This window comes from Calliopsis andreniformis, chromosome 3, assembly GCF_051401765.1.
Source record: "Calliopsis andreniformis isolate RMS-2024a chromosome 3, iyCalAndr_principal, whole genome shotgun sequence".
In the NCBI taxonomy this organism is placed as follows: domain Eukaryota; kingdom Metazoa; phylum Arthropoda; class Insecta; order Hymenoptera; family Andrenidae; genus Calliopsis; species Calliopsis andreniformis.
The window spans coordinates 28,965,453-28,989,444 of record NC_135064.1 but is presented as its reverse complement, the minus strand read 5'-3'; the positions used below and the strand labels follow the sequence as shown (position 1 = coordinate 28,989,444).

At 36.5% G+C, this 23,992-nt stretch overlaps 3 protein-coding genes across 4 annotated transcripts in view; all 3 read right to left on the bottom strand.

The window, feature by feature from the left end:
* Window positions 1-1,044: 1,044 nt before the first annotated feature.
* LOC143177054 (dihydrolipoyllysine-residue acetyltransferase component of pyruvate dehydrogenase complex) lies at window positions 1,045-5,004 on the bottom strand. Its single transcript, XM_076374819.1, has 11 exons — window positions 4,722-5,004; window positions 4,220-4,401; window positions 3,908-4,092; window positions 3,664-3,838; window positions 3,411-3,592; window positions 3,180-3,331; window positions 2,961-3,106; window positions 2,706-2,882; window positions 2,426-2,610; window positions 2,256-2,356; window positions 1,045-2,190 (listed from the first exon to the last, which is right to left on the bottom strand). The coding sequence occupies exons 1-11, from the start codon at window positions 4,846-4,848 to the stop codon at window positions 2,021-2,023; spliced, it is 1,782 nt and encodes a 593-aa protein (XP_076230934.1). The 5' UTR covers window positions 4,849-5,004; the 3' UTR covers window positions 1,045-2,020.
* Window positions 5,005-5,533: 529 nt separating this feature from the next.
* On the bottom strand, window positions 5,534-12,028 carry LOC143177467 (endochitinase-like). 2 transcript variants are annotated; one of them, XM_076375379.1, is made up of 10 exons: window positions 11,461-12,028; window positions 8,002-8,117; window positions 7,596-7,931; window positions 7,254-7,476; window positions 6,994-7,117; window positions 6,705-6,902; window positions 6,537-6,618; window positions 6,256-6,467; window positions 5,920-6,186; window positions 5,534-5,826 (listed from the first exon to the last, which is right to left on the bottom strand). In XM_076375379.1, exons 2-10 carry the CDS (start codon window positions 8,063-8,065, stop codon window positions 5,704-5,706), a joined length of 1,629 nt encoding a protein of 542 aa, XP_076231494.1. In that variant the 5' UTR covers window positions 8,066-8,117; window positions 11,461-12,028; the 3' UTR covers window positions 5,534-5,703. The 2 variants fall into 2 exon arrangements, with proteins under 2 accessions (XP_076231494.1, XP_076231492.1); XM_076375377.1 differs by lacking the exon at window positions 11,461-12,028 and adding an exon at window positions 8,675-8,702.
* A 3,014-nt stretch (window positions 12,029-15,042) lies between these two features.
* LOC143177465 (uncharacterized) overlaps window positions 15,043-23,992 on the bottom strand; it is a 44,273-nt gene continuing 35,323 nt past the window's right edge. Inside the window, exons 12-26 of the mRNA XM_076375375.1 lie at window positions 23,270-23,452; window positions 22,029-22,121; window positions 21,461-21,697; window positions 20,300-20,380; window positions 19,998-20,147; window positions 19,252-19,519; window positions 18,786-19,178; window positions 18,558-18,701; window positions 18,237-18,427; window positions 17,888-18,124; window positions 17,189-17,689; window positions 16,803-16,985; window positions 16,624-16,726; window positions 16,413-16,547; window positions 15,043-15,539 (exon numbers count right to left, since the gene is read on the bottom strand). Of these exons, the coding sequence (XP_076231490.1) occupies window positions 15,427-15,539; window positions 16,413-16,547; window positions 16,624-16,726; window positions 16,803-16,985; window positions 17,189-17,689; window positions 17,888-18,124; window positions 18,237-18,427; window positions 18,558-18,701; window positions 18,786-19,178; window positions 19,252-19,519; window positions 19,998-20,147; window positions 20,300-20,380; window positions 21,461-21,697; window positions 22,029-22,121; window positions 23,270-23,452 (3,012 nt within the window). The 3' untranslated portion in view covers window positions 15,043-15,426. The remainder of the gene's footprint in view (window positions 15,540-16,412; window positions 16,548-16,623; window positions 16,727-16,802; window positions 16,986-17,188; window positions 17,690-17,887; window positions 18,125-18,236; window positions 18,428-18,557; window positions 18,702-18,785; window positions 19,179-19,251; window positions 19,520-19,997; window positions 20,148-20,299; window positions 20,381-21,460; window positions 21,698-22,028; window positions 22,122-23,269; window positions 23,453-23,992) is intronic.

Sequence of the window (23,992 nt, the reverse complement as noted above, 5' to 3'; positions counted from 1 at the left end):
TTAGCTATAGTACAAATTAATCTAACAATATTATTAAATTAACGTTTTAAATTTCTGTAGAATTCTTCTACAACTTTATGTAGAACTTTCTTCTCAATGAATTAATATATTAAGACTATAAATCGTGAATCAACTAGACACTCAATTGAAACAAGTAGGACTGCTTCCTTGGAAATCATTCTTTTATCCTTCTTTCGAAGGAATTTTTTAAGAATAATGATAATTGAACCTTATGGTTCAGTCTTACATACATGTATTAATTATCAAGTATTGTAAATAATGTGATGCACAACACATTACAAAATGCATTTCTTCAATATTGTAAGAGACATGGCTAATTTTGTACGATTTTATGATATATTATGCAGTATAACTTTTTGAGAAATATTGTATTTGTATTTTAAAATACAGTACTGCTCAATTGAAATGCCAAATTTTAATAAGTACTATACATAGTATTATGTTTATAAGTTCATAGCCTTCTATTGCAATTAAATGTTATCTATAATTTGTAAGAACGTGAGCAGTAGTATCAAGTATCAAGCAAAATCACAGCTGTGATAAAAAAATTAAGTTTAATACGTTACTGTATCCGATTATTTACATTCACATTACTCTTGTATCACTATTTTTGATTTGTGCTTTATTACACATTATATGTTCAATTAGAAGGCAATTTAATTTAATTCCACAAGTAATTCTTAATGAACATAAATGTAAAACAGATTCTCATTTTACAATGTAGGATAATATTTTAATTACATAACCACAGTTTATTTGTTTAAAATAAATTCAGATAAAGTATTATTTGTTTAAGAAATTCTTAAGTTAAAATATAGAGCCATAATATTTGTGCCTTATCAAACCAAATAACATATGGTACTGTGGCAACTGCCTTACTACTTACTACTGTTATCAATGATAATACAACCTAAGAATAACGAATCTAATGATCTATTTTTAAACAGTTGTAAACAAATTTTTGAATATTCCCGAGATTATATAAAATGGTCAAAATATTTTATGTATCAATTTTGTATAATAATAAAACGTCACACATTATTTTAAACAATAAACACTTTATTTACAAAATAAGTCAATTTTTCTACCCATCAAGAATTGTTTGAAACCACACTAAAGCTATTAATCGTGCATTACATTTATTTTTAATAAATAAAGAACATTAACAGTAATAGGTATATACATTATATTTATACAAATCTTATGCATTGCGTACATATGCATTAGATGTTATTATATTAACAAATTGGCAGTTCTTTCTACAGAAAACGTAGAAATTATTTGTATTTGTCATATATTGCACGACGAAGATAACTACAGTGTAGTAACCACTTGATTAAAACAAATAATACAAATTAGATATTTAATTCGACCTAAATTTCCTACTTACAAAAAATGAATCCATATCCATTTAACTTTCATCAAAATCCATTTCATTTGAATAATTTGTTTCAATAAGTAATAAATACGACCGATACAACCTAGTTCTGATCAAATAGTTCGATAGAAATGTAAAGTACATTAAAGAAAATAAAAAATAATATAATTACAAATTATTTTAATAAAATGTATGTATTCGATACTGATAACGATCGTTATATTTATACTTTTGCAAGCTTAATGCATTTTACATTTCCACTGAAGCATCTCATACAGAATTAAAGAAAATATTGCTTCCAGATTATTTGTTATTGTAAATTTTATAAATATAAATTTGCTTTGGTTAGGGCTTAAAATTACCAAATATTTTCCATAAATATGCTTTTGCAAAAGTTAATGAAAATTAACAAAGCTATGGATAATGCTTATAGTCGCGACTGACCTATTCATTTGAAAAATGGCTTGTAAATATTTCAGATTCAAAATCAGAAAATCTATTGCGTCTGAAATTTATCAGATCTATATTGTCTGAAATTAGTGCTGAAAACAAAGCTAAAACTTATATAAAGGGATAAGCCATTTTTTCAATAAATGTCTAAGATTGAGATTTAATCAAAGGTCAGTCTTGAGCGTACCTTAGCGCTCGTAATCTTCCAGCAACAAGAAAAGATGGATCTTCTAACATAGCTTTTAATACAGCTAAAAAGTCGGCAGCTTGATCTTCATCAATCGCTCGTCTGTCATATGACAGCGTTGCTATCATTCTCGTTGTTTTATGGAGTGCAACATCTATAAAACAATGCACGAATATTTTATTCGGTAATTATACGTACACTTTTAATATGTATATTTACCTAGTTCATCTCGACCTCCGCCAACAGCAAGTATTGCTGTTTGAGGGGGATTTATAATGGCACAAAATTGTTTAATACCAAACATTCCCAAATTAGATATTCTAAAAAAAATATTACAAATAATGTATAAAATGTTGCTTATAATGTCAGATTTTCTTATATTTGCTTACGTGAATGTTCCTCCTTGAAATTCCTCTGGTTTTAATCGGCCACTTCTAGCTTTTTCAGCCAATTCTCGAATGTTTTTCGAAATATCGGTTAAACTTTTAGCTGAAGCGTCAAAAACGATCGGTGTAATAAGACCTGACTCCGTAGCAACTGCTACGGAAATATCCACTTTTGGTATACGTACTATCTGTAAAGTGTTATACAAGAATTATAGGTAGATTACTTTAATACGTTTTATTAATTTAATGTAAAAATTTTATTCATGTTCATGTTCATACTAACCTGACCATTTTGATACAGTGTATTAATAAATGGGCATTCAACCAATGCATGTGCAACTGCTTTTGTAACAAAGTCGTTTACCGAAACGTTAATGTTGTCAGCCTTAAGTTCGCTACGAATTTCTTTCAATTTATCTATTTTAATATCGACATAAGCATAAGAATGTGGAATTGTACTCTGAAAAATGATTACATGAATCAATACATAACTATAAAATTCCAACAATTATAATGGTATACAAGAAACAGTAACTACTTTCGATTCTCCAAGTCTTTTGGCAATAACTCCACGTATATTTGAAACTGGAATATCTTCGTAGGCAGAAGGACCACCAGTGGGTACATGCGTCTTTGACGGACTAACGGCATCTTCCTTATCTTTTATCATTTTTGGAGGTGAAGCTTAACAAGTGAAAAAATAATCATTTTCTGCATCTATAAAGAATGTCGTTAGGAATGTTGCGCATCCACATACCAGCCATTGGTGCAACTTTTTGTATATTATTTGTTTGAATATAGGCCAATACGTCGCTCTTTAATAATCGATTGGGTCGGCCAGTACCTTTGATGGAACCCGAACTCAGACCATATTCTTCTAATAACCGTTTCACTGCTAAACCGTATACTCTGCCAAAAACGTTCTCTTTTATATACTCAATTACATTAAAAATCTGAAAAATCTGAAAAATCTGATTTTTTTACATACTGTCCACTTGGCGGAGGTTTCTTATCAGCCGTAGCTGTAGTCGATGCGGCCGGTGCCGCTGGCGTAGTACTTGGTGCAGCTGGTTTTGTAGTTGATGGAACAACGACGTTCTTCCAATCCATTCCCTTTTCGACCGTAATTGCAATTATTTGCCCTACTTCAACTTGACTTCCCTCAGGAATCTATTAGAGAAATTTTCAAAAAGATCTTAAAATTTTTAATTAAAACGTTATAATATTCATAAAGCACATACAAGAATTTTTGCAAACACTGCTTCATCTTCAAATTCAAATGTCATAACAGCTTTATCTGTTTGTATCTCTGCCACTGCATCTCCTGGTTGTATTTCATCTCCTTCTTTTTTAAGCCATTTTACTATTACACCTGTTGTCATAGTTGGCGACAAAGCTGGCATACTAACATTATTTCTAAAAGAAAAATCATGTTATGAAACTTTGGTAGTTCAGTACTGTAATACTGTTGTAATAAATACATACTGGCCTGGTGGTGGTTCAGCTGCTGCACTTGGCGGAGTCGTACTAGCTGGTGCACTTGCAGGAGGTGCACCAGCTGATGGAGCAGTAGCAGAACTTGGCACTTCTATGGTTTTCCAATCCTCATCTACTTCAACAGTAAGCGCTATCAATGCTCCTACTTTGATATCTTTGGCTCCTTCAGGTACCTATTGAAATAATTTATTTTAGGTTACACTAATAGAATATATACTAACATTCTACAGGATAAATTCTTCATGTTAATAAAAGAGATACACAAAACTTTAGAAAAATAATATTTTTATAAAACTTTACAATTATCTTTGCAAGGATGCTCTCATCATCAATTTCCATTGTGACAATAGCTTTGTCAGTTTGAATATCAGCAAGCGCATCACCAGCTTCAATTTTATCACCTTCTTTTTTGAGCCATTTGACAATAGTACCACATTCCATTGTAGGTGACAAAGAAGGCATTAACACTTCTTTTCCTTTTACTAAAAGAAAACAAAAAATTATTACAGGACCACAGTGTTGCATACTATACGATAGAAAAATTGTTCAGCTTTAAATTAATATACAGTTTGGTTGCATAATCAGCCAGAATAGTATTGTAAGAGGAATAGACATAACTTAGAATTAATGACAAATTAAAGAGCCATGTATTTTGCATATACTTTATCTCAGAATTCGTTTTAAAATTAATGTTATGAAATATTATATTCACGAAAGAGGTTGGTCATGTCAAATAACTACATGTTAACCTTTATTCAGTAAAGAATAAATACAATAAAATGTTTCTGAATAAACTGCATACCGTCGAGAATCCAACTTGTGTGAAAACATGATCGTTGATATTTTACAGGTACTGGAATTCGAGGTACTAAACGATTACTGTTTCTAAAAGACAAAAGAACAATCCTTTGTACCATCATTTGCGCCATGTTTGATATGCTACTTAATTAAGCCGAGAGTTGTCTATCTGTACATTTGTACGTGGAGTCGATAGAGGAGACTTGCAACCTTCACAAGGAGACTTTCATCACAGACAATGTTTAGGCATTAAAGAAGTACAAAATAGATTTATCACCTAATGTACTTTTTTATTACACAAGGAGCTGATCATGAGCCTCACATATACAATGTTATCGATTGGTTTAAAATAAGATACAAGCGCTACGAGTGGTAGGAATTCAAATTAGATATTACCGGAACTATTTCAAATTAGAATGGATCTGAAAGTTTCTATATGTGTTTCGTTTTCCATGATTTAATCATTGTCTAAATTCTAAATACTTTTGTAGCAGTAAATTAATTATTTTGCTTCAGTGCATTGTAAAATGTGTTATAGTGTAAATGTTGCGAAGCCTTAGATTTCAGATAATTACATAAACGAATTACTATAAGGTAAAGTAATTGACAAAAATATTGTCTTGTAATGATCTTTAGATTATTATATATTTCTTTCTTTCTATTACTATACTTTTATGGTATACCTAAAAATAATTACAAAACGTTTTCATATGAAAATTTATTAACGAACATTTTTATCTAACTTGTTCTTTGAAGTTATAGTTACAATATTATATTCTTTTTTGTGGGATTAAGCAGTAACGAATGTAACGAATGTTTTGTACAATAGATGATATGATGTTTATTTTGTTTTTATGAGTAGATTGATAGATTTCATGAAATGACATAATAAATTTATAATTATGAAAAAACAACAATCTGCCTACAAGTATTATAATATAATTTGTTCAGTCTCCTCTTTTTGATCGAAAATCGGGGTGTGTAATTTATAATCTACACTCTTCTCGATCAGCATTTTGTGGCCAGTCGCAAACATTATTTATTGTGTTCCAAATTAAACCATTGGGGCATGTGAATTTCATTGGTGATCCGTGTACGCACTCGTAGTACTGCAAAATAAGAAAGACGAAAATATTGAGGAGAATATTATTAAAAATTAGATGAAAAAAAAGATGTTTTGTCATAATCAGAAAAATACTTACCGAGTGACAATCCTTAGAGGGGACGAATTTATTGACGTTTTGGCAAACAATTTTTTCTGCTTCGTTGTCATCAATAGGTGCCTCAGTCGGTTTCCATTTGTTTGAGTCTTCGGTGGTTGATGTAGTTGAACTCTCGGTATTAGGCTTATTCGAAGTAGTAGGGATTTCTGGCTTTTGAGTGGGTTTTTTTGCAGGCTTCGTTGAAGACGACTCAATAGGTTGTACATTATCCGATGGCGTGGTACTCGGTGGTCTCGCCCACTCAGGCTAAACATGTAACATCGGTATCGCAATAAATATAATGTAATTTAACATTAATAAAAGCAATAAAATTACCGTGGGCGTCGTGGGAAAGTCTTTGTCTGGAACGATGTACCCTTTCAGCCCTTCGTTAATAGCGTTCATTAAAGGATTGCGTTCACCGCACAGTCCTTGAAAGTCATCCATGTCGACGGCCCAAACCATAGCGCCTCCGTATCGCGACTCCTTTATGAAATCGATCTTGTATTTTATACTCGCTGCATCTTCATAACCCACCCATTGTGTTCCTACAATTACCAAATCAGCTATTAATTAAACTAATAACTTTATTACACAGTTTTTGTAGAAAAAGGTACCTTTGTAAGTATACGGTACTTTGCCATAATTGTCGAACTTCTGGGTCCAATTGCTGTCTGGAGCTTGTAGGCTGGTACAGATCTATAAAATACTATTTTCTTATCATCTACTTTCTTGGTAAAAAAGGGACATATCAATTGATATCAGTTGATATCAATTAACCTTACTTCGTAGAAAGAGAGAAATCCTTTGGCTTGGGTGTATTCCCCAGGTTCACCGCCGCCAGCTTCCTTATTAATGTAAGTGCCAGGTTCGTAATTGCTGTTGCCTTGACTAAGGGTAAACGTACGTCCATACAACGGAATTCCGACAATCAGCTTTTTCGCGGGGCAGCCTTTTTCTTCCCACAGCAGAAGACCGTCGTGCTACGAAAATGAATCGTGCACGATTTACATTAATAATTCTCCGTGAAATGCGTTTCAGTCGGAGTACTCAGTACACTATTGGCATTCGTACCACGTTCAACTTTTCGTATGCCCACTGGTCATGAGGTCTGCGGTAAAGGGGGCTATGCACATCCGCAAATCCTGCCCAATTACCGCGAAGGTCGTAAGACATCACATGAATGGCATCCATGTTCCTGTAAACATCAGTTCTTCTTTTTAGCATCGCTCAATATTCAACCATTCGTTAATAGAAACGAAACTATGCAATTAGCTACTTCGAAAGAGGCAAAATAAGAAAATATGAACGTACATAGTACGAAATTCACCTACTTGCACAACTCGGGTACGTGGTAACCCTCGTCGAGACGAAATTTGGCCATCGGTACTGCCATTGTCAGTTCCCAACCCTTCTTCTCTTTATCGAAAGCTCGTCTCAGCTCTTCGACAAAGTAGAAGAAGTTGTTCTTGTCAGAAAAACTCCCTCCTCTGTCAGCGGCACCGGGATATTCCCAGTCGAGATCGAAACCGTCGAAACCATACTTGTGCATAAACTCTAAAGTAAATTATAGCAATACAGTTGATATGAAAGTAAATGAAATCCCATTAGAATTCGTCAAATAGATAAATCTATCAAGTTTTTTATTTGAATAATTAATAGGTACTCTCGATTACCAACTACACTTTTGATGAAAGTATCGCGTCTCTGTTTCACACCGACGAGAGCACTGTATTTTCTACCACCTTCTGCCCAACCGCCAACAGCTACGGAAGTTTTCAAATGAGGGTACTTGGTTCTTAGAGCATTGAAAGCCAAGTAATTGTCTTTGTCAACATCTAGCTCTGGATCCAGGATGAGCACTTCCCAGGTGACGTTGCTTACACCGATGAATGAGTAAATGATATGAGTACAGAGATCACCTGGAATATCGTCGATTCCGTAACTGCCCACGTCCGGTCGATAAATAGCCCAATTACTGAAGTAACAAGCTATTCTAACGGGTTGCTCCGCTGAAAATTCATCATTGAAAATCGTTCATTTTTCTCACTGTATCTTATTCAAAATACGCCCTACACTTACCTGTCGTACAACCAACGATCATCAATGGTAGAAGAAATATCAGTGGATTCTTTCCTGCTGTCATTTTTTCAACTAGAAAGGATTTCTTGTACTTCTCAAACGAGGTTTCGTTATTCCTGTACAAGCAAAACCTTTCGTTGTGTTTATTGTATCTACTTACTGTCATAGGATTAGTTATATAAATGAAAGTTAAGAAAGATTTGAAACTCTTAACGGAGCTGTTTTCAACTACTATTGATAAAACTCCAATAAAGTCAACGTTCTAGTTCGCGTCCGATAGAAGTAATATCGATGCGTCAACGTCTGCGTTGCTCGAATATCAGCGCGTCTCTAAAAGACGGACGATTTTCTAGGCGATTGATTGGTAGCTGTTGGTGGTGGGTAATGCGATCGTTTCATTGTAAACGTCGTTCTTCACACGAGGGACGATTTGCAGCGACCGGTTCTGAGTAAAGCAAATACTGTGACACGTTTCTGTGAAATTCTCAAGCAATCTTATTTTATTTTTATACGAAGAAATACGAGAGTCCGGCAAACAGTAGCATTTTTAGTATCCTTGAAATATTTTCGGTGACCTTGAACTTGATCTTCAAATTCTTCAAAATATCAAATTGCATTTCATTTGCACATTCCATTTTGGATAGAAAATTTAGATACCTTCAACACTACTTACATCTTTTTTTTATCGAAATGAAGTTAAAATTCGATGCAAACGTCTGGATGTTAAAAGTTCAAGTATCCTTTCGATGCAAGTTGAAACGTGAGGGCCAAAATCCTACAAGAATGTTATTCGATGCACGTGGAACGGCTCGGCCGATAAAAACCAGCTCTTTTATCTTCTTTTTACCAACTAAGGTATTCTCGAAATCAAGCCCTAAAAGTAAGGACGTTAAAAGCCGTTCAACAGGATCTGCATTCAGCACGTAGGCTTGGTCGTTTTGCATTTCTCAGAATGTTAATGCCAGTGTATTTCAGGCAAAAATGTAGCAGCTACTTCCACATCGCGTGGAAGAAATCGCGTGACAATCGCGTGACAATCGCGTGACAATCGCACGACACCTTGTAATTCTACTCTGTAACTTGTCCCCCAATATATAGACAGTTTAAGTTGAAACCGCAAAGAATTCGAAGCGAACGCATTCGTTCTAGGCGGTGCGCTCGAAAATTGCTTTATTTTCACGAGAATAATGTTAAGGGTGAAAAACGGTTAGTAGGAAAACGGTTCGGTGGCGAAGACAAAGAAACGAGAAGAGAAAACTCTCAGCAGACGCGCGGTGCGGCTTGACAGAATGGAAAACAGGCGATTTTGATGGTTTCTTTAACAAGATCAATTCTTTCCTGTTCATTGTCTGTCATTTCGATCGGAACGCAACGGAACAGAATGACACACGAGACAAAGAACCGTAGAAGAAGATCAAAGACCGTCCTTGGAATAAAGGAACTAGAAAATGGTCTTCTGCTCGCGAAAATAAAGACGCAGACGGTGCTCGGGGCCGCAAGTTTTTCGTTATGCGAATTAAAATGCCGAGTGCATCGGATCCTTCGGCTTCTATTCCGTTCACTGCACTTCGAATACAAACGCAGCTATATCAGAACCTTCAGAAATTCCGATCTCTAATCGCGGTAGAACCTACTTTTCTACTTTTCGCTTCATTTTTTCTGCTGTTTTCGAGGAAACTGTCGTGTCTAGAAATAATCTTGAAAATGTTCAAAACACGAATATTTCAACTTCCAAGAACTTGAAAGCTCAGTATACTTGTATAGGTATTCTTTTACAACGAGATGAACGCAATAGACTTTTTAAACATAATGAACATCGTTTAGCAATATATTTTCACATTCCTTTTTAAGTTCTATGAGAAAGACGAGCGATGAATTTCTAATCAACATTCGCCGAAAGAAGTCACGGAAGGAGAGCCTACTTTGCTACTCGCACGTAGATCGTTCGTACACGTATGTATGTACATCTTCTTCGAGGTCCTTCCTGCTCGACGAATATGCTCTTAGACCCGTAATTATTCGTGAGATAGACTCTCCGATCGTTGCGCGATACGATTGCTAATTTCATTTTTCTTGCACTTGGTTCGATTAACTGAAGAGTATAAAGAATCTATGTTTTGATATTTTGACTAATAATCGACTCTACAAACATGATTACATAAATACAATAAGTCAGTGGCAGTATTGCAATTTTATTTTTATGGAGATAAGTATTCGGATGATTTGGATTTCATTTTGTTAGTCTTCGAGAAGCAAACGGAAGAAATAAAAGAATAAACGGAGGGAGTGGGTTCTCCTCGCCCACGTCACGTAACGTATCAGTGGTCGTCGAGTCCAGAGATTCCGGTAAATATGTGCTATGGAAGATCGTTTTGTTGCAATGTTGCAGAATGCCTGTAATTGATGGTGGATAACAGCAATTAACAGCAATTAACGGTACCGGTTGACAGTTCAAATTTGTATTAGTTTGATGTGTTATTGGATGAACAACTCATTGACCAAGAACTATTAAACGAGAAGATAGATGCTTGCCATGTAAAGAACATTACAAATATTCTGAGATCAATTAAACGAAGGCGCTTTGCGTATTCGAGATTGCAAATTCTTAGATATTTGTTTATACTAGGATTGAGAATGCAATGTTTGGCTTACGTCTCGAGATCACTGAATGATCTCTTAAATCTTCCCCCTCCAAATTATAAAGACGGAAAAATCAATGCTTCTTTAGTCTGTTTACTGTAGGAATATTTTTTTATAGCTTACTGTAATGTTTACGCTTGAGTGAATATGTGTCTACAATGGCGCGCATTTCGATTAACCTAGACCAAATTGTTTTTTCCCAGGAATGTTTTCGAATCATGACATGAATGCTTAAATATAAAAGCAGACAGCCCGGTAATTTAGTTATCTATAAAGAATCTTCTGGGTGGAGTGTATCTTGTTTTACCTTACATTTGATCACGCATTGAACGTGAGTCATAACGATGAGCAAACTTATCGCTGCATTAAACGATCTATTGGCTTTATCGAGATTTTACGTTACAGATATAACGAACTAGTTCATGGAAACGTTTAATATATAAATACGATAACGGTTAACCTGATAAATCTGTTTTCAGAATACATGTGTCAATTACTCTTGTGGTCAGAATACTTTCCATTTCCAATGAACAGTACGCAGTTTATACACATGTCGCAGTTATACGAGCAATAATTGTTATAGTAGTGTGAAATACTTATCGTTCGAAGAGTGTTACCGTGTGCCTCTACTTAAAACGAATTAGAAAATAATACATGAAGCGTAAGGGAAGTTTTCTTTTTGTCACCTCCATGATTTTACCCACTATATAAAGAAACCGAAATACAAAGAAACCGAAGATAAAGATACATAATACATATATCTTTGAGGAGTATCTTGTCAAGTGATACTGTGGTAAGAGTAAAGAGAGGAAGACTCACCTTCGCGATAGCCGACCAGCTCAGAAAAATCATGCCTTCGTCCCAGGTTAGGCTCTCATATATACCCTGGTGGGCCTCATTAGAATTCAGGTGCAAGAGGCCCAGCACGATTGGTTGGTTCGTCGACCCTCAGCCTCCCGTCGCCGACGAGGGGGACGGTCGCGCGACGACCACCATCCGTCACGGCATCGATGTCTCGCTATTCAGATTGGGTTCTCCGCGAACTTTGCTTTGCGATTCGTCATCAATCCCTTTGTCCACTACCTTCGTCCCATTTCCATACAATTTCATTAGTTTACCATTCGAGATATTGGGAGATTAAGATCATCGTTTTCATTTTTTTATTACTTTTTTTATTCATCATTTCCAGCTGCTTCAGCTCCTTCTACGAGCTTACGAGATAGAATTCGTTTCTTAATATGTATTTCAAGTTCTTTTCTTTTCAAACGATTGCTTCGAGAATATGATGAGTTGCAAAGTTAGTACTTTTATAGTTTTATACTCCTTGAGTGTCACGGTTTCAGTAGTCTCTTGCACTTTTCTTCCAGTTATTTTCTTTTCTTTTAATCAAGCAGCCATTTAATTTTTGCTAAAGTGAACTAGAATTGAGTAAAACTCCGTCTAAAGAGGTGGTAAAAAAAATGTAGTGTAAAGTACGGTATCAGGAAACGTTAAATGGAAAAAAGTTGTAGCTCATGTAATATGGATTTTATTTTATTCGTGTAACAATAACAGTTTCTGTTTTCACAGTATTTTTTTATGGGTACAGCATTTCGGTGTTATCGTGGCTGTGAACGGTCCAACTGGCGCAGTGACAATCGCAGAAAGCAACCCTTTACTGGTTTCTCAGGTACCATGGACCAATGGGGGACGTCGAGTGGGGGAGATTGCCGCGATAGACGACCGATATTCGCCGTTTTTCGGACGTTGACTCTTTCTCGTCGCGATCAGCCGTGGCGCGGTGAAGTTACGATCGATCCACGCGAAAACTCATGAAAGGAACACCACCGAAAAAGTAACGCGTCCTACGACCACTCTTCGGGATCGGAGTCTTGAACGAATTCATTTCTTTCTTTCTTCTTCGCGAAGAGTAGTCGTTGATCGTTCGGCCACTTTATCGTCATTTGTACATCGTACATGAATCACCGTATTATTATAAAAAATTATTCCTATTCGAATAGCTGCGAGCCAAAGAGCTACTCGACAAATAGAAACGCATTTGTCTATCCTTAATCAGCGTGATTAGCGAGATATCGTTCTCGGAATGAATAGTTGTTAAAAGGAGGAATGGCTTCTTAGGTTTATAACTGTTTGTGCTGCGCGTTAAACTCGCTGGTTTTAGTTTTAATTGACAAACAATCACCGCACTTGGCGAACGATTTGCTGGTGGTAATTTGGCACTCTTCGATTCTTCCCAGACGCTGTTACGCGTCCAATAGTTTTAACGAATTATAATCACGATCGCTTCGCGAGCTTTTGCTTTCGCCGGGTTTAAATATTTTCTTCGCTTAATTCTTTGAAGGGTCATTTTTGTGTCTTCTCACTTCATCATGAAATTATTCTTTGTAATTACAAAGATAATGAAACCGATTTTCACAAGAAATTAGGAGATTTTTTATAATTCATTTGAACTCCCCTTTTACTGGAAGATTTAAAATGACGATTTTTCTTCTTCGATGAATATTTTGAAATTTCTGTAATCTTCTAATATACTTAAGGAGTAGGGTAACATTTTGTTTAGTGACTTTTGGAATATTCTCCAAAGAATTAAGTTACATTCATATCACATCCAGTGGAATATTTGAACGATATTGCTTTCCATCAAATGGAAATGGTATAGATATTATAAATTGCATTGAATCAACAAATTGCTACGACGAACGATGATTCTGGATGGTATAGATGCACTTACAGAAGAGTGGACCTTTAAAGTGCAGCGAACACGCTTTCTTAGAGTGTCATCAGTCGACGCGCCGAAAGAATCGATGCAAAACGCACTATTACAGAAAGTCACTAAAGCATATATATGCCTACTTCTTACATCAGAGGCGACTCAACGTGAGTCAAGTGCATATGCATACATAATATACGAAGGTCTTTAGCTTAGCTCAGTCTATTATATTACGTTCATGCGCTTAATTCTATTCACTTCGTACAGATTTTGCAATTCCACGCAGCAATAAAAAGTACCGAAATAAGAATCTCTTCTTTCTATATTGCACTACAATTTCCTTCTTCACTCTTTCTATACTCCCACGTTAGGTACTCTTCGAACTGATTTTCAACCTTTTTCAACAAAATCGGTTTCAAGTCCTGAACTGTACCTGAACGTTTTTCCCAATGATATAAAAAGGAAAAGAAAGTATAAATTATAATTCGCTGAATCCGATCGTTGAATTTCGGGTACTCTTAATTGCTAAGCGTTATGTCGCAAAATTGTCGCCGTTTCATTCAGTCTCATTGCACCAGCGATCATAACTCATAGCAATTTTTATTAACACGTATTCTATCACTCGTAGCACCTATCGTAAATGCAATCATTTAAACGCTATCTTACTGTTTTCGCCTTATTACTAATTTGCACGTGTCCTGTATAGATGTATGGGGTTTTCAGCCGATGACTTCCAAAATCGTTGCAGTACATAAGCTTACACATGTACGTAAATTAACTTCTATAATAGATACTATTCGATTTAAATATTTTGAAACATTCTTTTACTGAATGTTGTTCAATGATGAATTTGTGGAACGCAGTTTCGAGTACTGAAAAGTTCATACTGACACTGAACTTCTTTACAGTGAGCCTTTCGAACGAATTTTTCACCTTCACAAAAAGTGAGAAATAGTTAGGTTTTACGTAGTAAAATTTCATTTTTCTAGAAAGACACTAACGAATATCAGGTTATTTCAGTACGAAGCTGTCTTTATCGTTTATAAGAAATCTCGAGTTGTGGAAGAATTCGTGGAGTTTTCTTCAGTAATGAAGAAATTATGCAACATTGGTCGAACTTAATTTGCAGAAAGCTGTATCTTCGAATAGGTACTTATTTATTAGTACACGTGATTGTTTATTAAATATCTCTATTAGTGCGATTCGATATTCGATGGTATTCGATTGTAGTTTATTTCTACATAACTGAACCGCATTGTGCATTCGCTGCGTTCTTAATTTATTATTACCTATTATTGCTAGTGATAGAAATTCGTGGAAGCATTCACTTTTTAACAAAGGAATACGAATCGGGCCAGATCTGAGCCCATTATCGTTATCATCACTATTCGATTCTAAGATTTTGCATGCTACATTCATTCATCGTTGAAAATTGTAAACAGTCAAGTACAATTCTCTCTCGATAAAAACTCCTAGTTGATTGTTCAAATTGTTCTTATTACATTACTGATGAATAGATTCATTTGAGCATCGAATTTTTCGGCGAAAAATTCGAAACTACTGTATCTACAAATGTTCGATAGAAAATAGTAAATATATATAAACTACCGCGCGCTGGTTGAATCCGAATTAAGTTATACTTACTTCATACGGGAAACTGAAATTGACTAAAAGAAGAAAAGAACGCATAATAAAAAATTAAAAGCTCTTTTATTTCTGCAATTAATTAGTAAAATAACTGCTTCGATATTTACTATTTTCTTTTATAAATAATATCTAGCTCGGTTCATTATCTGTTACAACTAGTCCTTACTGACGCTCAAGAGGACGACTATTATTATCAGTTTATTCGATCGATGATTATGTACAATATCGTCGTAAATAAGAAAACACTTTATCAGATTTCCTACTAATAATTTTAGGTATATTACCTGTATAGTTTTAAAAAAAGTTTAGTCGAGGAAGGTGTTTGTTCCTTTTTTTGTTCCAAAGTGGCAGTAGTTCTTTTTGTGCTAAAAGAGTTACTCTTGGATAATCAGCTTGTTCTTGATAATAGAATCCAAGGAATTTTCATTTTACGAATAATAATTTTCCCTCTGTTGATAGAGTGGTAACGGTGTTACGGGTGACAGATCCTCGTCTTCTAAACTCGATTCGGTTTTCAAAGGAAGCGTGGCCAGTGCTTTTACTGTCGATCAGCAAACCAAACGAATTAGTTTCAATTCGATATAGGACATTCGCTGGAGATCATTTGTAATATGAATATATTTGGGAAAAATTATGAAAATTGTTAAGTACACAAAGTATTTTCTCTGAACTATTTTAGAGAAAATTGCAATAATTGAATTTCTCCACCGAACGTTTGTTGAATGAAACAGGGAATAGTATTATAAGAGTAAACGTCGATAGATGAACAAAATTATGAATAAAGTGAAAGAAAAATTATAAACAAACCTGAAAAACGATATAATGATGTACGCGTCCTATATGGGAGGGGGACATGGAGTAAGCATGTCACAGTCAGTGTGCCTGGTTACCTATACACAGCACAAACAATCCAAACAACACTCACTACATATGACACAACTATATTTAACGTTGATAAGAGCCTAGTTGAGAAAACTTAATAATATTGAAATAAAGATAATTATGATAATGCATGCCAATGAGAATTCTTTCTGTCTTATTTTTATATACCAGGAATTGGAGAATAGCAACTTGCTAAATTTTCTATCTTTAAGTTTCTGTATCGGAAAACTGATTTACAAATGTCTTACAACAAAATATTGTTTAAAAATGATAACTGATTTTAATTCGACAGATTCTAACAATTTCGGGTAGATCATAGAGTAGAATAAACAAAATACGGATACATATGAAAGAATAATTTAATAAGCATAAGCCTTCTGCAATGATAAAGCAGAAGTCGTAAAAAGCCATTCCTAGACATTGGTCATGCTTTCACACTGCTAGACGCAAGATATATTAGATACATGCAAAATGACTCAAACGGATAAACTATGTCTATGATATTTCTAATATGAAATAAACATTCACGTACCCGCTACCATTTTACTCTTCTCCATAACTTGTTTGGCTAAGATTTGATTCAGTTGTAGAATATGATCTCTTTGTCGCTTTTCTTCGACCACCTTCCTCTTCAAATTATCTGATTGCTCTATGTTAATATTGTCATCTGAAACGTTCAGATATTTATACAATTAAATTCGATCGAGGAGTAATTTATCAATCGAGAGGTATTTAAGGCTTACCACTCCCATCCGGTGCAGTTACAGTCGTCTCCGACAACATTTTCCTTATTGCTTCTGCTTTTTTCAAACGCTGTTCCTGTTCCTCCGCGGTTAACTCCGGTGTCTGAAATGCAATAATTATCGTAATATAATGTTGAGCCAAAGATGTAACAGCATCATTTTTCTTACTAAATCTTTACCTGTTCAGGAATATATCTTTCAGGAATGACGATCTTATTTGGAGTTCCCAGAAGTTGATCAATAGTACTTTCGTTGTACTTCAGTTCTTTGTGGCTCAGGGTCGATCTGACCACATCTGGAGCGTTTATCCGTGGCCTCAGCGCTCGTTCCATATCTAAATCGTCTCGTGCTCTACCCATTCCCTACAGAACACGAAAACAATTCGTTTGTTTTCTAGCCATTTCGCGCTTTTACTGACACACAAGTCACGATAAAATGATGCGATGTCGAGAATTGATAGGTGTGTAAGAAAAGTGAAATGAATAAAAGGTAGAAAAAAGTAAACGAATATATGTGAATGGGGAATGATGTAGCCACACAGGAAAAATACAAAAACATAAAATACCATCTTAGAAAAGGTGTCTTCTAAGTCGAGGACAGGTTTGCTACTGGATACGGTATAATGACGTCTTTTCTCGCGCGGAATTTGTCTTCGTCTAGGCCCCTCGACTTTTTTCTCTGTCATTTCCTTGATGATCTGTTTAGCGGCCTCGCTCTTGAACACTGGCGACAGTTGAGGGGAGTTTGAAGTATTCACGTTCAACGTCGAACCGAATGCCCGTTCTTGCAGTTCCAGCTTCGTTGGCGATGAAAGTTCTGAGCTGATCAGGTCTGAAGGGCTTTCGTTTTTCTCAAACATTGAGTTCTCGTAATGTCTGTACTGGTTTAGGTAATATTGCGGTTGATGGTTTGATCTGATCGGTTGGCCAGGGTAATTCTGGTAACTCGGACTGTAAGACGGACTGGTGGAATAGTTCGGCGAGCTCATAGGCATGTGGGAGCTCGACGCTAAACTCTCAGTGTAGGGAGACAGAGTACTGTCCGAGCTGCCGTCTTGACTTTCGAACTGCGTTCATCGTCAAACAAAGTAACATAAGGTGACCGAATGAGGTAGTGGAATAAATAAATAATTGCGACAAAATGGTTATTAAAAACAAGAAAAATAGGAAAAAGAAAAATATATCGAATTAGAATTTGTTACTGTGATGCTGAGACATTTTCTTTTCGAACATACTATCAAATTGCAAGCAGCACGTTCACTTACCCTCACTTTATTTCGTCGCGCAAGCATAGTTCTTAGAGCGTGCATGCTGTCGCTTCTAGGAGGAGGTACCACTGGACTTGGATGAATCTCCGGTTGCTGCTGTTGTCGTTGTCCACCGAAACCTCTCGGCAAAGACATACTTCTTTGGAATTGAACGTCATCCAAATCTGTTAGCTGCACTGTGCTTTGAGCGTGAATCATTGGTGACTCTTCTACTACTCTTCCTAATTGAGCCTTCTAAAAATAAATTCATTCCAAGTGAAAGAACAATAGAGGAAAAAAAGAAATCAGTTGATATAGGTACGTAAATCGTAGGATAACTGTACCATAGAGAACTCTGAAGTCTTACCTCAAACTTTTGAGAACCTCCTAAGTCGTCATCGCTTAGTCTCTTCGCGCCCCCAGGCGCTTGAAGCCCGTTCGTTAATGGAATTCCAATGTTCCCGGTTCTATCGCCCCGATCTCGTTGCCGTCTTTCCGATTCTCGTTTCACGATTCGCACGGTCTTAATCTCTTGTTTCTCACGGTTGTGCATTAAACCTTCAAAGTACCGATTCGAACGTGAATAGAAAACTTTTCAACCAATTAATAGAGTATTGTTATGAATTATTGACAAGTGCCGCCCTAATACCTATTTAGCGAATGCACTTCACTGTGTTTTTACGCTTACCAGCAAACTTATTGTCTTCGTTCTGTTTATAATTATCGTTCAACGATATTTCTTCATTCAATGGTGGAGGTGGAGGCGGTGGAATATATTCTGGTGCAGCAATCGGTGTGCCATTCGTCAAGGGTTCATCGTGCTTATTGTTATCTAGTATAATTAATCGAAGACATTTAATAAGAAGTTCAGTATATCCCACAAACGTCGATATTTCTTTCGTGTTCTTTGACTTACCTTGAACCCTGTGATCCGTATTAATGTATAATGGTGCCACGTTCATTTGGATCAGGCTTCCCTTTCCTTGCATTTGATCCTTCAGTAGTTGTTGCTTTAATTGATGCTGTTGAATTTGTTCCCGCAGTTGAGGGGATAACGATGAAATAGGATTTTGTAGCGATTGTGGGTATGATGGTTGATTCTGTTGACGATTCGTAGGCGACGGATCCTTGAGCAGCGTCGGTGATCCAAAGTGTGGATAAGGAATACCGTTTTGTTTACTATAGGGTGACGAAGATAAAGCAGGACTCGAAGGTGAGTCTAGACCATGGTCCAAAGTTATTCCAGAGTCTAAATCGGTCTCTAACCAAGAATTCTGTGTTCGCTTTTTAGGTTGATGTACTTGAGGAGCTGTAAGGATGTCTCGTTAACAGTGTCGTTAACAAATAAATAAATAAGAGTTCTCCCCTGGAGACTGACTCACCAGAAGAAGGTTGTGGTCGAATCTGTTGTACCAAGCTGTGTGACTTTTCCGTCAATTGTCGAACTTGAATGCTCAATTCTTTTCGTTGTCTCTGAAGATCGCCAACTAGTTGTTGTACTCTTCTTAACTCCGCTTCGAGGGGACCTGTTGTAGCCGAGGTATCTCTAGTTATATTCCCAGCATATCTTCTCGATGCTTGGAGTTTCTGTCTCAATACCACTAGATCTTGCTCCAATCTGGCATTTTCTGCAACCGTCTCCTCCAGTTTCTGCAAACCAAAAGCAGGGGAGGACCGTTTATGACTCTGTATAATCGATTGAAAGTCTAACACGTTCACGATCAAAATGCGAACAGAATCATTAACGAAAAGGAAACTCTACTTCTGTGATTGAATTCATTTACCTGGAAGAATACCGGTTTTACCTGGAAACAATGAATTTCTAATTTAATCATTCGTGCAAGAAAATCTGTTTTTTTTTTTTTAAAGACGAATGATGTTGCAAGTGTCTATAAGCGTTACTCTACTCGTTGAGAGATCTCGATCAATCGACCCTGTCTTCGCTAAATGAGAAATTTTAATTTCTCAAAGAAAACAACACTCTCAAATGAGAGTTCATATGGAATCGATTAACGAGTAAACTATTTCTACTCAATCAATTCCCATTCATTTGAAACAGCTTTTTGTTGGCCAATCATAAGTAAGAAATATACGTTAACAGCTCTCAGAGACATCTCGGATATCTTACCTTAGAGTTGTGTGCGAGTAACACCCTCACTCTGCTCAATTCTCTCTCAAGCATAAGCTGCTGCTTCCTGCATTTTTCAGCTTCCGCTAGGTTGCTTCTGCTGCCTTGTAATCTGTGCCGCAAACCTCCTAGTGCTTTTTCCAAAATTTCCTGTTCGAAAATCAATCATTTTAATCAACAGGAAACGTTCGTTCAACACACTAAATCCTATATTGGTTACATAATTATTATAGATTAATAGATTATTATAGATACTAGTATGGCAGAAATCAATCGAACCTTTTTTCAACAGTCGTACTTACCTTGTCTTGCTGAAGACTATGTAACGTTCCGGATTCCTCTTGTAGCAGTCGATCCAACTTGTACAGCTGCTGCACCTTGGCCTACGACACAGAAAAGCAAACACGAAGATTCAACCTTGAGTTACTGTCTATCCTTGTCAGTCCAACCCAGAGGATCACGTTTCAGCCGGAGTCGGTGTCATAAACATCTTCTAAAAATCTGTGCTCGCATACTGTGCTGTTGGCTTTTCAATATAATATTTCATCACCTACGTCACAGTCTTCGACTGATTTCGTGCCGTATGTATATTCCATGGCACGCTATTTATACTGTGCGCATTGCTTATCGCACAAAAGATTGAACTGTTTTCGATGACAAGTTCGCCCGCATAATTTTCTACGTTCTTTCATTGCTGACACGACGTCGCATTACCAACTTCTTTTTCTCCTTAATTTCGACATAGTATTATTATACACGGTTATGGGATCCCCTACCGTGTAATTTGTATTTACAGCAACGTTTTCTCGCAATATGATCCGAATAAAACACGCGACCCGGCAGAAAGTAACTATTTATTATGCAACGGGGATACATAAAAGGAATATAATTCCTTGTATATTTTGAACGATGTACATACTCTGTTTCTATCGAAACATCGTTTGCTCTCCACATTTCTTTAGACGAACCGTTTCTTTTCTATCGTTACCGCTAGTTCACGAGGACGAACATGTTCTTTCGATGTTTCTGTCTCAAGTTTGTCATGAGCGGAAACAATGTCGATAAGTTGCAGGAGCTTGACACTAAATAGACGCCTCATCGAGTAAAGGGCCTCCTTTGCAAAATTTATAACATCTACTTAAGTATCGTGAGATGGTCTAGCATATGAACAAGCACGATACGAGCAATGTCAGTTCCGTGTTCTCGTCAATTCTTTTTATGGACAACTACAGCTCGAAATGTCCTGGTCATAAAAACTCTCTTGTTTGCCAGGTCAAACGTGAATAGAATCTACGCAATATCTATTTTATTATATTCTTTCGGTTAGTCTTGCGTACGTTTCGTACTAAACTCTTTATCTGGAAACTTTGACGAAATTTAAATAACTACTTAACTGTATCTATTATCGGTTGTGTTCGGTTATATACGTAAAACATTGATTTGAAATAATTGAAATTGGGTACCTGCAACTGGCCGTGATCTGGACTCAAACGGTCCCAATCTCGTCGTTCCTCGGCCAATAGACGTTGTTCCTGCACCTTTTGGTTGAATTCGAGCCGGTGATCCCTCAAGTTATCGTGCATCAGCTCGTGTCGCGAATCCGAGGTACCGTTGGTCCCATTGGCAGCATTACGATTGTATAAGGAGCCCAGCTTCACCATGTTGTCCACGAGATTCACCAACGGTTTGCTCTTCTCGTGCTTCGAACAAGTGGACGAAACTCTTTCAATCGCTAACGACCGGCTTACTTCTTCAGAAAGTTTTCTAATTAATCGAGCTACGCTTTTCAGAGAGGAGAAATACCCTTGAATGGGAAGTTCGACGAAATAATTGAATCCTCGAAAAGTAAGCGCCGAGAGAGCAGAGGAATTTCGGTGTTGAAGATTGGAAATTCTTAGACTAGGGAAAAGGGATATCGCCAAGCAACTATTAACGAAACAGCCTTTTTGCGAATTATGATAAATGGGGAGATTCGCCTCTGCTTTCATCTAGCCATAAAGGATAGTAAGACCGTAAAGAAAGCAAATTTACCTGTTTTTCAAGATCCATTAGGTGCTTCTTCAGTTCCTCCAGTTTCTGAAAATTCTCCAATCGTCGCGGAGTATCCAATTCTGCTAATCTAGCCTGTGTGTCATAAAAAACGACATTTTAAACGCAATGCACTGAGAACGTTTGACCGAGGTGCGTGCGTGCTTGCAGCCTGTGAAAAGTGCGATCTAACTCCATTAACGTCTTTTGCAACATTGAATACAGGCTCAGTAACCACATAGGGTAATTCTACAAGAGACGGCACTTCTATTAAAGCTACCTATGCTATATTTGTCGATCGACAATTTCTTTCCTTACACGTTAAGTATTTTACTTACTTCAATTTTCTATTCTCTCTGAAAAACTCTAGTCTTAGTCGGTTTATTTTCCTACTACCTCGTCAATGTCTACTTCCAATTCTGTATTTCACAAGTAAAACAAATTTAGACGTCGATCTAACTCTACCACTGCAATCATTCTATGGATTAAGCAAACACAAGCACATGTACTCAATGGACGTGGAAATTCGCTGGTAAATCGTCAAGAAAATCGATAAAACTTCGTTGGCTGAACTGAAACGTGTCTTGAGACATTGATTATTCGATGTTAAATTCACTCTAAAAACTAAAAGTTTGGAATCCAGACGTGAAAACAAAGAGGCTTTAGAAGTCTTTTCTGAAGGAAAGTTAATATTTGAATGATATTCACTCGGAACGTGTCCTTCGGACCGATTCTCTCCAATGAAAAATCTGAAAACCGCTTTTCTAGTAAACTAGGTTGAACAAATCTATAGTTCTAAATATCTTTGCAATATCTGACTTTGTAAATTTCTTAAAGTTGATTGAAGAATCTTCATATACCTGTTATAAAAGAAACTGTCAGGTAATTCTAAAAGTAACGCTTTTTACCCGATGCGTCGAATAATATAATAATGCGATCTATACTTTCTCAGATTTCTAAGTGATCGAAACCAACATTACCAATAGTTTTTGCGTCTATGAACCAATTAAAGGTGATATGAATTGTTAGCTGCTCGGTCCATTACGTTCGAAGGGCAGAAAGCGTAAAATTGCAATTCTACGTTCACCGTCTCTCAAATAAGTAATGAATCGAAATGGAGTTGAAATAGCAAAATTGTAAATGCGATCGAGAGAAGGAAAAGGAGGAGTCCAGCGTCCAGCGTCCAGTGTCCTCCAAGACGCGTTTTAATCCGAAGAGGTTCATTGTGAAAATAATCTTCGGACCTGTGCCTCGATCTCCATGTGACAGGTTTCCATCGCTTTGTAGATGGTGGCATTTTGTCGGCGCAACTGGATTAGCAGGAGTACCAGTTCTTCGTGGGTCCTACCGAGGAGTTCTCCAGCGGACACGCGTACCAGTCCGTGGGTACCTGGTTGCAGCAGCTTGCAACCGCTGACGATGTTGCTCTGTCGAGGCATGCAATCTTTCGTTAGCGTATCGATCAGCCGCTCGAACCCACGCGATCCAGAGGAGCATTCGTTGGCGAACAATTCGGTGTAAATCTTACGACGACGCTTTGTTCCTTCTTCGGGCTTTTCGAGGCAGCTTTTCTCACGGAATGATTAGACTAAAGGAAAGGCTACGTGTCGATAGGTACAACCATTTTACCGACCTTTCTTTCTGCACACAAAAACGCGTTAACAGGAATTTTCTTTGCTAATTACTTACACGAAATCTATATTTTATTGTTGATTCTGTCAGAAAAATAATGAATGTGTAAAACATAGACTCGTATAAAAATGCTTGAATAAAATAGTGAAATGTATTATGTTCCGTGTAATGATTTTCTATATGAATTTTAACACCGAATTATTTCACCATATTAATCGTGTCAAATGAACGCTTACGTCGGTGCATGGGATTCAAATTTGACTGGCATGGAGGAGATAAAAAGAGAAGAATACGTAATAGTAGTGATAAAGAAAATTCAGTATGAATGAGTGAAT